This window comes from Cavia porcellus, unplaced genomic scaffold (genome assembly GCF_034190915.1).
Source record: "Cavia porcellus strain 051 isolate PalLab524CR breed Dunkin Hartley unplaced genomic scaffold, mCavPor4.1 scaffold_6, whole genome shotgun sequence".
Taxonomy (NCBI): Eukaryota; Metazoa; Chordata; class Mammalia; order Rodentia; family Caviidae; genus Cavia; species Cavia porcellus.
The window spans coordinates 37,057,004-37,069,461 of record NW_026947489.1 but is presented as its reverse complement, the minus strand read 5'-3'; the positions used below and the strand labels follow the sequence as shown (position 1 = coordinate 37,069,461).

The 12,458-nt window shown below is 43.8% G+C and overlaps 1 protein-coding gene across 2 annotated transcripts in view; it reads right to left on the bottom strand.

Moving 5' to 3' along the window:
- Nucleotides 1-6,892: 6,892 nt before the first annotated feature.
- Nucleotides 6,893-12,458, bottom strand: part of Chrm5 (cholinergic receptor muscarinic 5) — a 78,253-nt gene continuing 72,687 nt past the window's right edge. The window contains exon 2 of one of the 2 annotated variants that reach the window (XM_023567369.2): nucleotides 6,893-11,574. In XM_023567369.2, coding sequence (XP_023423137.1) covers nucleotides 9,904-11,496 — 1,593 coding nt within the window. In that variant the 5' untranslated portion in view covers nucleotides 11,497-11,574 and the 3' untranslated portion in view covers nucleotides 6,893-9,903. 2 annotated transcript variants of the gene reach the window in all.

Sequence of the window (12,458 nt, the reverse complement as noted above, 5' to 3'; positions counted from 1 at the left end):
GGTTTAACATTTAAAATAGATTAAGTAGAAAATAGAGGATTGGGGGGGGGCGGGAGGGGGAGGAGGAGGAGGAGTAAGAGTGGAGGACAGGGGGATCATGCCAACTTTGAGAAACTGGTGCAGATGACTGAAGGAAAAGGAGTAATGGAAGAGATGAAAGGAAGAGCAGAACAGAACCACAACCACTAAGAGGCTTAGTCTGTGTTCACACCCATATAAAGACAAGATCAAGGGGCTGGGGATTTAGCTCAGCGGCATAAGCGCCTGCCTTGTAAGCAGGCAGTCATGAGTTCGATCCCCGGTACCAATAAAAAAAAAGAAAAAGACAAAAAAAAAAAAAGACAGGATCGAACAATGAAGGAAAAAGAAAGAAAAAGAAAATGTCCACTTCCAGGGTTCTCTTTGATTATAGTAGTCAACCTGTGGAAACAGAGTCCCAATTCATGCAGATCTATCCCAGCAAGCCAGCACTAGCTTTTTAGAGGGGTAGCTACCATCCAAGAATTGGGCATCTGAGCCCAATTGGGAGCTGCTAGGTGGAGTCGACTGCAGTTCTGGGTTCTGTGCTTAGCCAGCCCGTTTCCAAGACGGCTTCTGTCTAATCACTCTCTCCTGTGAAAGGACCAGGTCCTCTGCACTCACTGTCAGCCAGTGCAGTCCTTGAAATCTGCTGCTCCCTCCACTGCTGCCTTTCTCTGCAGAGGCTTCCGGAGTCACCAGCCATCACTGTCACTGTGTGTCCACAGGCTTGAACCACTCCCCGTATGCAGCGAGTCCTGTCTCAGGAAAAAGGTGCTGCCAGCTACCTTCTTCTTCATTAAAATTTCTCTCTCCACTCACTCCGTGAGTTTCAATTTGTGCTTCAGAGTTTTCCTGGGCCCAGTGGAGCCACTGTCTTCCTCACAGTGCTGTATTCTAGTATCTAGATGGTGACCCTCAGTGAGGCTGTTTTCTCTGCTGCTTACCTCTCTGCCATCTTGGTCTCTCTCCTCTGATATGTTGGAGTCTTTACTCCCAGGACCTCAGAATGTGACATTATTTGGAAATAGGGTCTAGAGAGGTAATAGAGATGAAATTTAGGTGTGCCCCAATGCTGTTCTTATAAAAGAGGAAAATTTGGACACAGAAATAAACATGCATGGAAAGAAGGCAATGTGAGAGATGGCCAAAAACCACAGAACACTGGAGGTCACCAGTGGCGGGAGAGCGGCCTCTCATGGAGCCTTCCTGATGCTTGGTCCACGGCTCTGCTGACATCCCAGTTTGAGACTTCTGGCCTCCAGAACAGTGAGACAGTAAGTTTTTGTTCTCAGGTCCTTCGTTCGTGGAATTGTGTTATCATGGGTCTAGGAAACTATAATACAGTTATTTTTAAAAGAAGATTTTATAAGTATCTAAAAAAATGTTCTTGTGGATAGTAATTTCTTATTCTCAAAAAGTCCTGAGGACAATACTCCTTGTAAACTAAGCTGCACTGAGTTCATCTAATAGATGGAAGGTAGATACAATTTCTAATTTACATTTAGTTTCGGAGAGGAGCTCTCCACGTTACTTGAAGGTGTATGATGTTTTTTACCTTGAAGAGTTTGCAAGATATTATCTGTGTGAGGATTGCCAAAGGGCACTGGGCAGCTCTGTGAATTTTAAAAAAATGTGTATTTATACATAGAAAAGAAGACTACAAGGATAGATGCTAAGATATTTGGTAGTATCTCTGGTGGAAATACAGGTAATTTTTTGATATTTGCACATTTGTTTTACAAGCAAATATATATTATCGGAGGCTGGGGATTTAGCTCAGTGGCATAAGCACCTGCCTTGCAAGTGTGTGGGTCATGAGTTCGATCCCTGGTACCGATAAAAAAGGAAAAAGACATATATATATATATATATATATATATATATATATATATGACTACATTATTATAAAATATATTTTAGTGAATAAACCTAGTATCCCATGGTAATCATTTTTGTTTGTTGAAGCAGGGTATTGTGGGCACAAACTTCTGGGCTAAAGTAATACCCCTGCCTCAGCCTTCAGAGTGGGGCTGGAACCATAGGTGCATGGTAGTACTAGTAGCCTTTGTTGTTGATGTTAAAGACTTTATTTTTTCCTGACTTTTCTAAACAGATAGGACAATGGTCCTTTCAAAAAACTGGTTAAATCTGTGTTACTTTTTCCCTGCCATGACTGTTAATCATGACATGTAAATTTGAATGAATTAAAAAATACCTAGCAGTTGGGTGTGGTCGTGCAGACCCATAATCCCAGTGCTTAGGAGGTTGAGGCAGGAGGATTGCTGAGAGTTCAAGGCCATCCTGGACTACAGAGTAAAACCCTGTCTCAAAAAAACAACAAAACAAAAAAAGCCTAGCAGATTAGTAAAGCACAACTTTGGGTGTGTCTGTGGATGACTGATATGTAGGCCAGCAAATTTGTGTGGGGGAGGGAAGACTCTCCCAAGATGTGGCTGGCCGCAGTCGTAGGCCCATAGCCTAGCTGGAATTCAGAGGGAAAGAAGGAAGCACCCCCATTTTGGAAGACCTCCGGTTTTCACCATTTGGACATTAGTCTCCAGTCTTCTACTGCAGACTCTGGTGATTCTGCAGTGAGCTTCCAGGTCTTCCACCCCAGACTGGTGCTATGTGCTTGGTCTCTTCTGCTTTGTGGCTCCCATCTTCTCAGGCTGAGCAGCTACTGGATCCTCCAGCTTCGCAGCACACAGATGACCATTGTGGATTCTTTGCTTCAGGTCTAACAGGCAGCCACAGGACTCTTCCACCTCTGCTCTTGTAAGTACACCTAATACATTCCCTTGCATAATTATATATGTATATATTCAAAGTCAATTCTGTTCCACTGCAGCGCACTAGTGGAACGGAATTGCCATCTTCTGACCTATGCTGTTTTCTTCTGTGCTCTACTGTATGGATCTGAAGGAGAATGGGGCTGTAGTTAGCAGTGCATGATTAATAACACCATAGATTTTTATTGAAAGTAACTGGACTATGAGTCACTTTTAGATACACAGGAGACTATCAAAGCAAACACCACTCCCCAGCTTGTGATATTGGGGGTGTTAGTTGTGTGTAGGACATTCTTTGTTGAAGGTAAGGGTCCCCATTCCTTTACTAGGATGCCAACACAAATGCATCTATTCAAGAAAACCTCCAGAAAATCCCTGCCAACAACTAGTAAAAGGACACTTTTTGGGAAACTGCTCTAATTGAGAGCATAAGGGCATCCTTGGGGTTCCTGGGGTAAAGGGCTTCCTCAGAAGAACACATAAAATTCCTCATTAGTATAGTGGTGAGAAAAAAAAAAAAAGAAGAACACATAAAGTAAGAAATTAGGAATTTTTGGCAGATAGCTTGGCATAAGCACACTGACACAGACAATGTGAATGGCAGTTAAATGCAATGGTTAGAACGAGGGCTTAGCTTTCTCTGCCTAATGACAGATCATAGATAAATTCAAGGTTGCACCCACCCATGTACATTAATTCATGAGTCATGAGGGGAGATGAGGGACAGAGCAGTCCCTTGGAGAATAGTGCTGATTGTGCCCTCCCTGAATTCCATATGAACACAAAACAGAGTCAGTCTTTTGCCTGTTACCACTTAATGTCTCCAGAGTGGTTCACCTTGTTCTACTTGATGTTTTTACAGTTCTCAGTAACAGTACATGCTGCAAGAAGAGACTGTGCCTTCTTTTCTAGGGCCCATGTCTTTAGCTTGATGGAAAGCTCCAGCCTGTAATAGCCAACAAGAGCTCACTTTGTAGAGGTGCTCATGGGTACATAGCTCTGTAGGCTGACAGTCAGCGAGACGGGTACTTGGGAAGTGCATGTCACTGTGTAAGAGCCAACTCTTCATCATACTGGTTGGGAAATCCATAGCTACTCTCTGTAATTTAAAAACAACTAGATAAATGTTTGTGAGTTGTTTTTTGTTTTTGTCTTTTTGAGACAGGGTTTCACTATGCAGTTCAGGCTGACCTTGAACTCATGTGCATTATATTTTATAATACAGATGTAAATACCTAAAAAAAAAACCTCAAAAAGAATTTGTTAGAAAAGAAACAAGGGAAAAACTGAGACTGAAGACAATGGGAAGGTAGGAAATCGATGAGAGAAATAAATGACTTCTTTGAGTTTATCTTTTTGTATAGTTTTGACTTTTACAAGCACATTAATATTGTTCTTACTAAAAAGTAATTATGGAGGAAAACTCTTAAGATTCAATATGAAAAGAAACATACAGAAGTGATTACTGAAAGGTTTTGGCCCAGACAGGGCACTGTAGCCAGGAAAGCCACAACCGGAAGCAGGAAGCCCCATCTTGCCCTGCCCCTAGGAAGTTACCTGTGACGCCATCTTCCCGCCCCTGGGAATTTACATATGGCGCCAAACCTAGGACCAATGGGCTACCTGTGTATCCGTAATGCCCGCCTTAGGTTCCACCCCAAACCGAGGCTATTTACAGGCCCCTACGCCACGAGTCCGACGGAGAGATGGCCGGACGCCAGCGGTGGGGGTACCGGTCATCTCTCTCCTTGTTCTCAGAATAAAGGCCGCTTTTTAGTTTATATTTCTCATCTTTTGTTAATATTTTTCATCTTTTGGAAATAACTCTATCAATTACCAATGAACAGAATAACTACACCGAAGGAAAAAAAGAATTAACAAAAGCAGCTGTTGAACACTCATCTGATTTCAGCTCGTTAGTCTAAAATGAAAGAAGTGTAAACAAATCCTGGAATGCTGAGGGCGACTGACGATGATGCCACCAATAGCTGACAGAATATCACATGCCTCTCGTTGAGATGCCCTGAGGACACAGTGCCCTATTTGGAATATTCTTGCCCCAAACAAAAGAAACAGAATCTAATGAGCTGGCCCAACCCCAAACTGATGGGATTTTTTTAAAGAATAGAATTGTAGGGTGTGGCTCGGCAGTAGAGCACTTACCTACCACATGCAAAGTCAGAGGTTCCATTCCAACACTGAAAAAACTTCAACAGTTGGTATTCATTAAAAATTGACCATGTTTATGAGCAGCTATTTTGAAGAAAATGAGACATTATGGTAGCCATTGCTGATTTCCTGTCATCTTGCTTTGAAGTCCTATCGAGCTTTTGTTCTTCTGTTTTGATTGGTTCTGTTGTGTTTTATTTGATTTTATTATGTGCGATGGTGTGGACAACTTTTTTGAGAAAAATGAGATATTACTGTAGCCATTGTTCATTTTCTGTGTTCTGGCTTTGGAACCCTGTAATGCTTCCATTCTTTTGAATGGTTTTATGCTATCTTGTTATGTTTGCTGTTATTGTGTGTGAAGGTATGGCCAACTATTTCAAAGAAAACAAGAGACATTATGGTAGACAACAGGACTGTTGATTCCTGTTGTCTTGTGAAGTTCTGTGTTGCTTACATTGTTCTGTTCTGATTTGCTTTGGGTTTTTTTTGTTGTTGTTGTTCTCTTTAAAATAAAAAACATTTTTTAAAAAACTGACCACGTTATTAAAGACAAACTGAATCTCTTCAGATTAATGGGTTTAAACATAACCTGCCAGCCAAATGCAATATCTAATCTAATCCCAGATTAGATCCTAAACTGGAAAAGAAGTTCTTCTAATGAACATTATTTGAAAGTCTAGTAAAATTAGACTATGAGCAAGCCATGGTGGTGCAGGTCTATAATTCCAGCACCTTGGGAGGCTGAGGCAGGAAGATCACAAGCTTGAGCCCAGCCCAGGCAGTTTAACAGTTTAGTGAAACCCTTTCTCAAAATAAAAAAATGAAAAACAGCTGGGGATGTAGCATAGTGGGAAAGCCTGAGTTCAACCTGCAACACCCAAAAATAAATAAATGAATAAAAATTATAAAAAATAGATAAGGAAACTGAGTATGGCCTATAAAATACATAATATAATATTGTAATAATATCAAATTTCTTAATTTTTATATTTATATTGTGATTATGTAGTATAACTTGTTCTTAAGAAGTATACACTGAAATATTTAGAGGTTAAGAAAAACCATGTCTGTCACTTAACTCTCAAATGACTAAGAAAAAAGTGTAAAATTTGTGAGCACACACATGCACACACAGTATACACAAATGTGGCAAAATGTTAATAAGTGCATAGTACGGTGAAGGTTATGAGTTATTTGCACAATTCTCTTTTTTGAAAGTTCAAAATTATTTTTAAAAAGTTTGTTTTTTTAAAAAAAAAATGTAGGGGCTTGGGATATAGTTCAGTAGTATAGCACCTGCCTGGCAAACGCAAAGTTGTGAGTTTGATCCCAGTACCAATAAATAAATAATTCATGAATGTTCTCTTGTTGGGCATGGTGGTGCAAGGCTATATTCCCAATCCTTCAGAAAGCTGAGGCAGAGGATCATTGTGAGTTTGAGGTCAGCTTGGGATACATAGTGAGTTTAAGGCCAGCCTGAACTACATAGCAAGACCCTACCTCAAATAACTAATAAAAATTTGCTCTAGCTCCTTCCCCTACACGCTTATTTCCCTTTTCCTGCTTATTCTCAGCCTAGAGTTTTTATCGGTGGAGAGTTTATGTAACCTGGAACTTTACTGGTGAAGTGAGTGACAGAATGAAATGACAGAAGAGGGACAGGACTTTCCTTTTGGTCTAGTCACTGCCTGATAAAGCCTGCGGCTCCAGATTTGTCACACCTCCTCTAAAGAAAGGGGAGTAGTTTAGTCCCCTCCAGTCATCACTCTTGGTCACTGGTAACTGGAAGGAAAGGCAGAATAATAAAAGGTAGCAAGAGAGAAGTGCATCCATATTGCATATCCCTTTCTCAAAAAAGGCCAGGCTGTGCAAAGGTGCCTGAGACTCTAGTGTAAATGGATCTGATGTGATAGCCTGAGATGAGACCTTTATTTAAGTGCTTCGCTTTGGACCGCTGCATGGTTACATTTCTTTAATATCCAGAATAATGCTAGTACAATACAAATTCTTTGCTGTAATACCAATATTTACAAGTAGACAAGCGGGTATTCCAATGCAGAGGTTTAGGTTCAGCTCTCACAATTACAAAGAGGTGATATCAGCCTCATCCTAACAGACATTCACTCAGAGGAGAACTGACAAAACACTTTGCATAACCAAAGGCTGGGGGTATTGACAAAATGCTTCGTGTAACCAAAAATTATTCAGAAAATAAAGATTCCATGACAAGCCATTAAATGCACAGCCATTGTTAGCAGCATGACAGCATCCACTAGGAAATAAGCCACAGCTGTACATAGTGACCACTGGCAGCGCCTGGGAGACGGGGAGCACAGGAGGCCTAAGACCTGAAGTCAGCTTCGCCCCACACACCACTCCCTCATCTCTGTAGTTTACAGTTTCATTCTGTTTATTCCGAGGCTCCCACTCAAGACCCTACTGTAGAAAAGTCTCGTTTTCCCTAGTGCTTTGGGATATTTGTTTGCCCATGTCAAGGGCGTTGGATAGTCCACAAAACTGCCTGCCTTCCCAAGGCAGTGATAAAAAGGAACACAGTTCCATTTGTTAATTTCACAAACGATGAAGGGAAGCTGCAGAGTGTGAAGTGTGCCTCAGCAGCTTCCCATCCCCATTCTAGATGTGTGGATTCTTTTGTCTGAAAGGGAAAATCTCTTTACTGTGAGCGATGAGTGGCCAACATTACAGTGAGATTCTCGCGGAGGGATTTTCATTGTCAGGAGCCACGCCCAGCTGAGTCCACTGTTCACTTAGAGCTGGTGGAGCAGGTCTGCCCATGAGCTCTCACCTGGGTGATACCACACAGGCTGGAGCGCCTCTCTGTCTTGGCAGGTGTCAACTTGCCCTTCCCAAAGGTGCAGCAGCTGCGGTGCATCCTACAGGGTTCACCCCAATGTGGGTCTCTATCGGGCTGGAAGAGAGGTTGAAGGTTGAGCTTCTGACAGGAGTGTCCATCTTTCAACCCCTCAGCTTGTACCATTTCACAGCATCAATTTTTTGCACCTTGGTTTATTTCAGAATCATCAAAGAGGCATCTCCAGCCTGGAATGGTGGCACACACTTATAATCGCAGCACTCAGGAGACCAAAGCAGGAGGATCACTGTGAGGCCAACCCGTGCTACAAAGGGAGTTTAAGGCCAGGCTGAACTGCATAGTGAAACCCTGTCTAAAAAAAAAAAAAAAAAAAAAAAAGCATCTTGGATTTGGTTTATTTATATATACTCAAATACTCAAAAGATTTTATAATCCCAGTGTCCTAACATATATTGATAACTTTTAATTGGATGCATTATCATGAGTTAAATTTTCTTTTTAAAGAGGGAGGGTGTCTTGGTTACTTTTTGCCTAAAATGAAGGAAGGAAAGGTTTATTTAGTTCACAATTTGTGGAGGTTTCAGTCCATACCTGGCTGGCTCCAAGGCAGGATGGCTCTTGGCAGAGTGCAACAGTTCATGGCAGTGGCAGACACCAAAAGCAGCAAGAGCAGAAAGGGAGGAGTGTGGAGAGAAGACACTGTCCCTTATATTGTACGTAGGCCACATCCACTTGGATGTAGCTTCATCCTCATCACCCCAGGACTGGGCCATGCATCATTCACAAATTCCAGAAGCCTGCCCCCATGAGTGCATGAAGCTTTGGGGGGACATCCAGACATACACCACACCAGAGGGGATTTTTTGTTCATTTGGTTTTGTGGTACTGGGCGCTGGACGTGGGAGGGAACAGTGCTCACCACTCAGCTCCCTCCCTGGCTGAAGTGCTAAAGACCACAGCCCTCAATGGTGCTTTCCTGGGCTGCTCTTCTTTTTGACTGAATTCGGACAGAAATGAAAAAGTCAGTCATTTAAGTTCTTTGAAGAACCTATTTTAAAAAGACAGAAATCCTTTCTCTTCTGTTTGCCTCAGGCAGTACTTCTGCCGCAGGGAGTGCAGCGACCTGCTTGCGCAGGTGTGAACTGGGGGTTTGGAAGAGAGAAACTGAGGACTTTCAAAAGGGCGCCTAAAGAAATTCAAAAGTCTGGACTGAAACTAAATTTGTTCTTCACATTTTGCCTCAGGTTTGGTTTGTGAAGAGATTAAAAAGCAGGCTATTCAACAAGGTCAGAGATCTTTACCAGCGGAGGGCGGTTACACAGCGAGGCCTCCTGAAAGCAGCGTACAAAAGGGCTTCAAAAGAGCATGATGTAGACCGCACGCAGTGTGTTTCGTTAGAAGGGGGGAAATTCCCACTGGTGAAAACAAAAATAACTGACTGTGGGGACTCGGTCATCTTTATCAGCAGAAAAAGCCCTGTTGGAGGACGGAGTGTGGTCCAGGGTCCTGGGAGGAGGGATGGTTCTGTGGAGATCCACATGGTTTTCCTGGGTGCGGGAATCAGCACAAATATAAATGAAAAGAGTGAGGGCTTCACTTAGACTAGGGACAGGGGACATACAGCCCACATAGTAGCTCCATGATGGACACTCATCAATCAGGGAAGAAGGGTATTCTTAGAAGCTAGTTAAATATCACTCTTGCTAATGGGTGATACTGATGTAGATTTTTCCTGGTTCTCACTGGTACCAGTCAACAGAAAAACCCTAGGCCTGGCTTCCACCGGGCAAGATTTCCACCCAGTCCCTGCGGTTCCCCACAGAAGGTCTGACAAAAGTCTCCTAAGTTATGTTGCACTCTAACAAGTGTGCGTCTGATGAGGGCTGGGAGTCAGACTCCAAGGTCACTGGGTGGCCTTCACCATAGATGGGAATCGTTAGACAGGGCAGCACTTATTGCAGACGTGAATTCTTCCTTTTGGCAGCAGACCTTGAGCCCCTACAACACTTCAGGGCCTAAAAAGTACAGATGATGTTTTAAAACAGGCAAACTAGACATAGCCAATTTTCTTGGAAGGTCCTTAACTCCTCAGGGCAGCTTGCTGTTGGCCTGCCAGTACTTCTCCTCCACCTTCTTCTTCCATCGGCAGAGAAGCAGCATCTTAAAGGTCTTCCTGAAGGTTCTGTTGCAGAGGGCGTAGCAGATGGGGTTGACTGTACTGTTGACATAGCACAGCCAGTAGCCCAAGTGCCACAGGGTGACGGGGATACACGTGTCACAGAAGGTGGAAACCAGAACCATGATGTTATAGGGCGTCCACGTGAGGATGAAGGCCAGCAGAATGGCACTCAGGGTCTGGGCTGCTTTCCTCTCTTTGACAAGGACCATTCGCTTCCGTTTGGTCATTTGGTGGCTGAGGTTGGGCTCGAGGCCTTTCGAGGGAGTGCCCTTGGACACTGGGAAGGAGCAGGGCATGATTTTCACTTTGCGACAGCCGTTATTGGTTTCCTGGGTCCCGTCAGCTTTAACTACCAGTCGGAACTTATAGGCCACACATTTTTGACTCTTGAGTCTGTGAGCAGCAGCTGGAGACAGGAAGTATTTTGGGATGTCGTAGTCAGTTTTTTCCCTTTGAGCTTTGACAGCCTTCTCCTTGGCCTCCTTAGCACTGAGTTCTTCCCTCGGACTTTCCTTGGCCTGACTGTTGTAGACCGCTTGGAAGACAGGGTCAGCGGGGGGCTGGGCCTCATCCTCAGGGACGGGGTATCTGCTGCCAGTGGCCAGTTGCCCTACTTTGGCCCAGTGGGCGCTGTGGCCGGTGGCTTGGGATGGCGTCCCTGACGTGGAGGTGCTCTTGCGGGAGGAGGACCAGGAGGCCTGGCTCCTTTCCCTCTGCACCAAGGTGGGGTGAGGACAGCTGAAGCAGGACCTTAGCAGAGCCCTGGGAGCTGGCCTTCTCTTCGCAGCCTCAGCCACGGAGTCAGAGCCCTGGAGCTCAGCCAGATCTTTGGTTCGCTTCTCTGTTTCCCGGTAGATTCGGCAATAAAGAATAGTCATGACAGACACAGGGACATAGAAGGCAGCAATGGCTGTGCCGAAAGTGATGGTGGGCTCAGAGAGGAACTGGATCTGACACTCGTCTGGGGGCACTGTCCGCTTCCCAACCAGGTACTGCCAGCAGAGGATTGCGGGTGCCCAGAGGATGAAGGAGACCAACCAGGCCAAGCCAATCAGGATGCCTGCCCTCTTTGGAGTCCGCTTGGCCCTATATGTAAGCGGTCTGGTGATGGAGAAGTAACGGTCAAAACTGATCACCAGGAGGTTCATGACAGATGCATTGCTGGCCACGTAGTCCAGAGCAAGCCAGAGGTCGCAAGCCAGACTCCCAAGAGCCCAGCGGCCCATGAGGATGTAGGTAGTGTAGAGGTTCATGGAGAAGACCCCAATGATGAGATCCGCACAGGCTAGGCTGAGCAGGTAATAATTGTTAACTGTCTTGAGCTGACTGTTGACTTTGAAGGAGATCATGACCAGAACATTGCCCACGATGGTGATCAGGCTGACCACTGCAGACACAGCTGCAATGGTGACGACCTCCCACACCTGATGGTATTCCAAAGGCTGGTGATTTCCTGGGGTGCCATTGACAGTGGTTGCATTGGGGTACGCTTCCCCTTCCATCCTGGTGTAAGAACTACATTAAAAGTTAAGTCTGAGGTTGCAGTTCTCTGTTCTTCCTCACCTCTTCTTGGCCAGTATCTGAAAGAGAGGGAAACATTAAGCCCATTTACCTGCATGCGTTTCTTTTGCATACACTCTTTACATCTAACAGAATATTAAATGTGGCCACACATGTAGTTAGAAAAAGATGCAGAAATCTCTAAACCTTTGATGACATTTTAATAACAGCATTTACCTTTTTGCGCAACTGCTGCCCTCTTGTGGTGACTTTGCATCAGTTTCTGACGATAATCCCTCTATTTGCAGGCCACTTGCAATGTTATGGAGCAGTGTTAAGTTACAGTGCATTTCTTTCCCCTGATGATTATAGAGTGTGTGTCTTTCATAAAAGTTCAATCAGTATCAAAATGTAAATTTAGAAAACAGGAGTCTTTGCTAATTCCATCCTGCTGTTAGGTAATAAATGCATCCGTTGAGTGTGTATTTGGCACATTAAAAGTAACTAATAACTATTTATCTTGGTTTTCAGAGAATTTGATGATATGTAACAAACAGCATTTTAATTACAAAATTCCAGCACATTGTCACGATGAGTGTGAAGCATCTTTTTAATGACCCTGAAAGCATGTCGTGTGGGCAGTACCAGCTCTGCTGACCAGTCAGCCTAAGTAGGAATGGACAAAAGGATGACAAACTTTTGAAGGGCTATCAATTTGCTCTGCTTTGTTTTGTATTTCATTGTAATTCTGGAAGTTGAAGTGATGATATTGCCTTATACCAGAAGCCAAATTTTCCCAGCTTTCTGATCTTGCACCCTTTTTGCATCCCAAGTGGATGGAGTCCAATTTACCTATGAATTTTCCTTTTTGTCAGTCTCTTTACAGCTCACTGTTACCACTCTAGTTCCATGCCACATCTCCCTAGGACTTCACAGTGTTATTAGCATCCTGCAAGCCATGGGA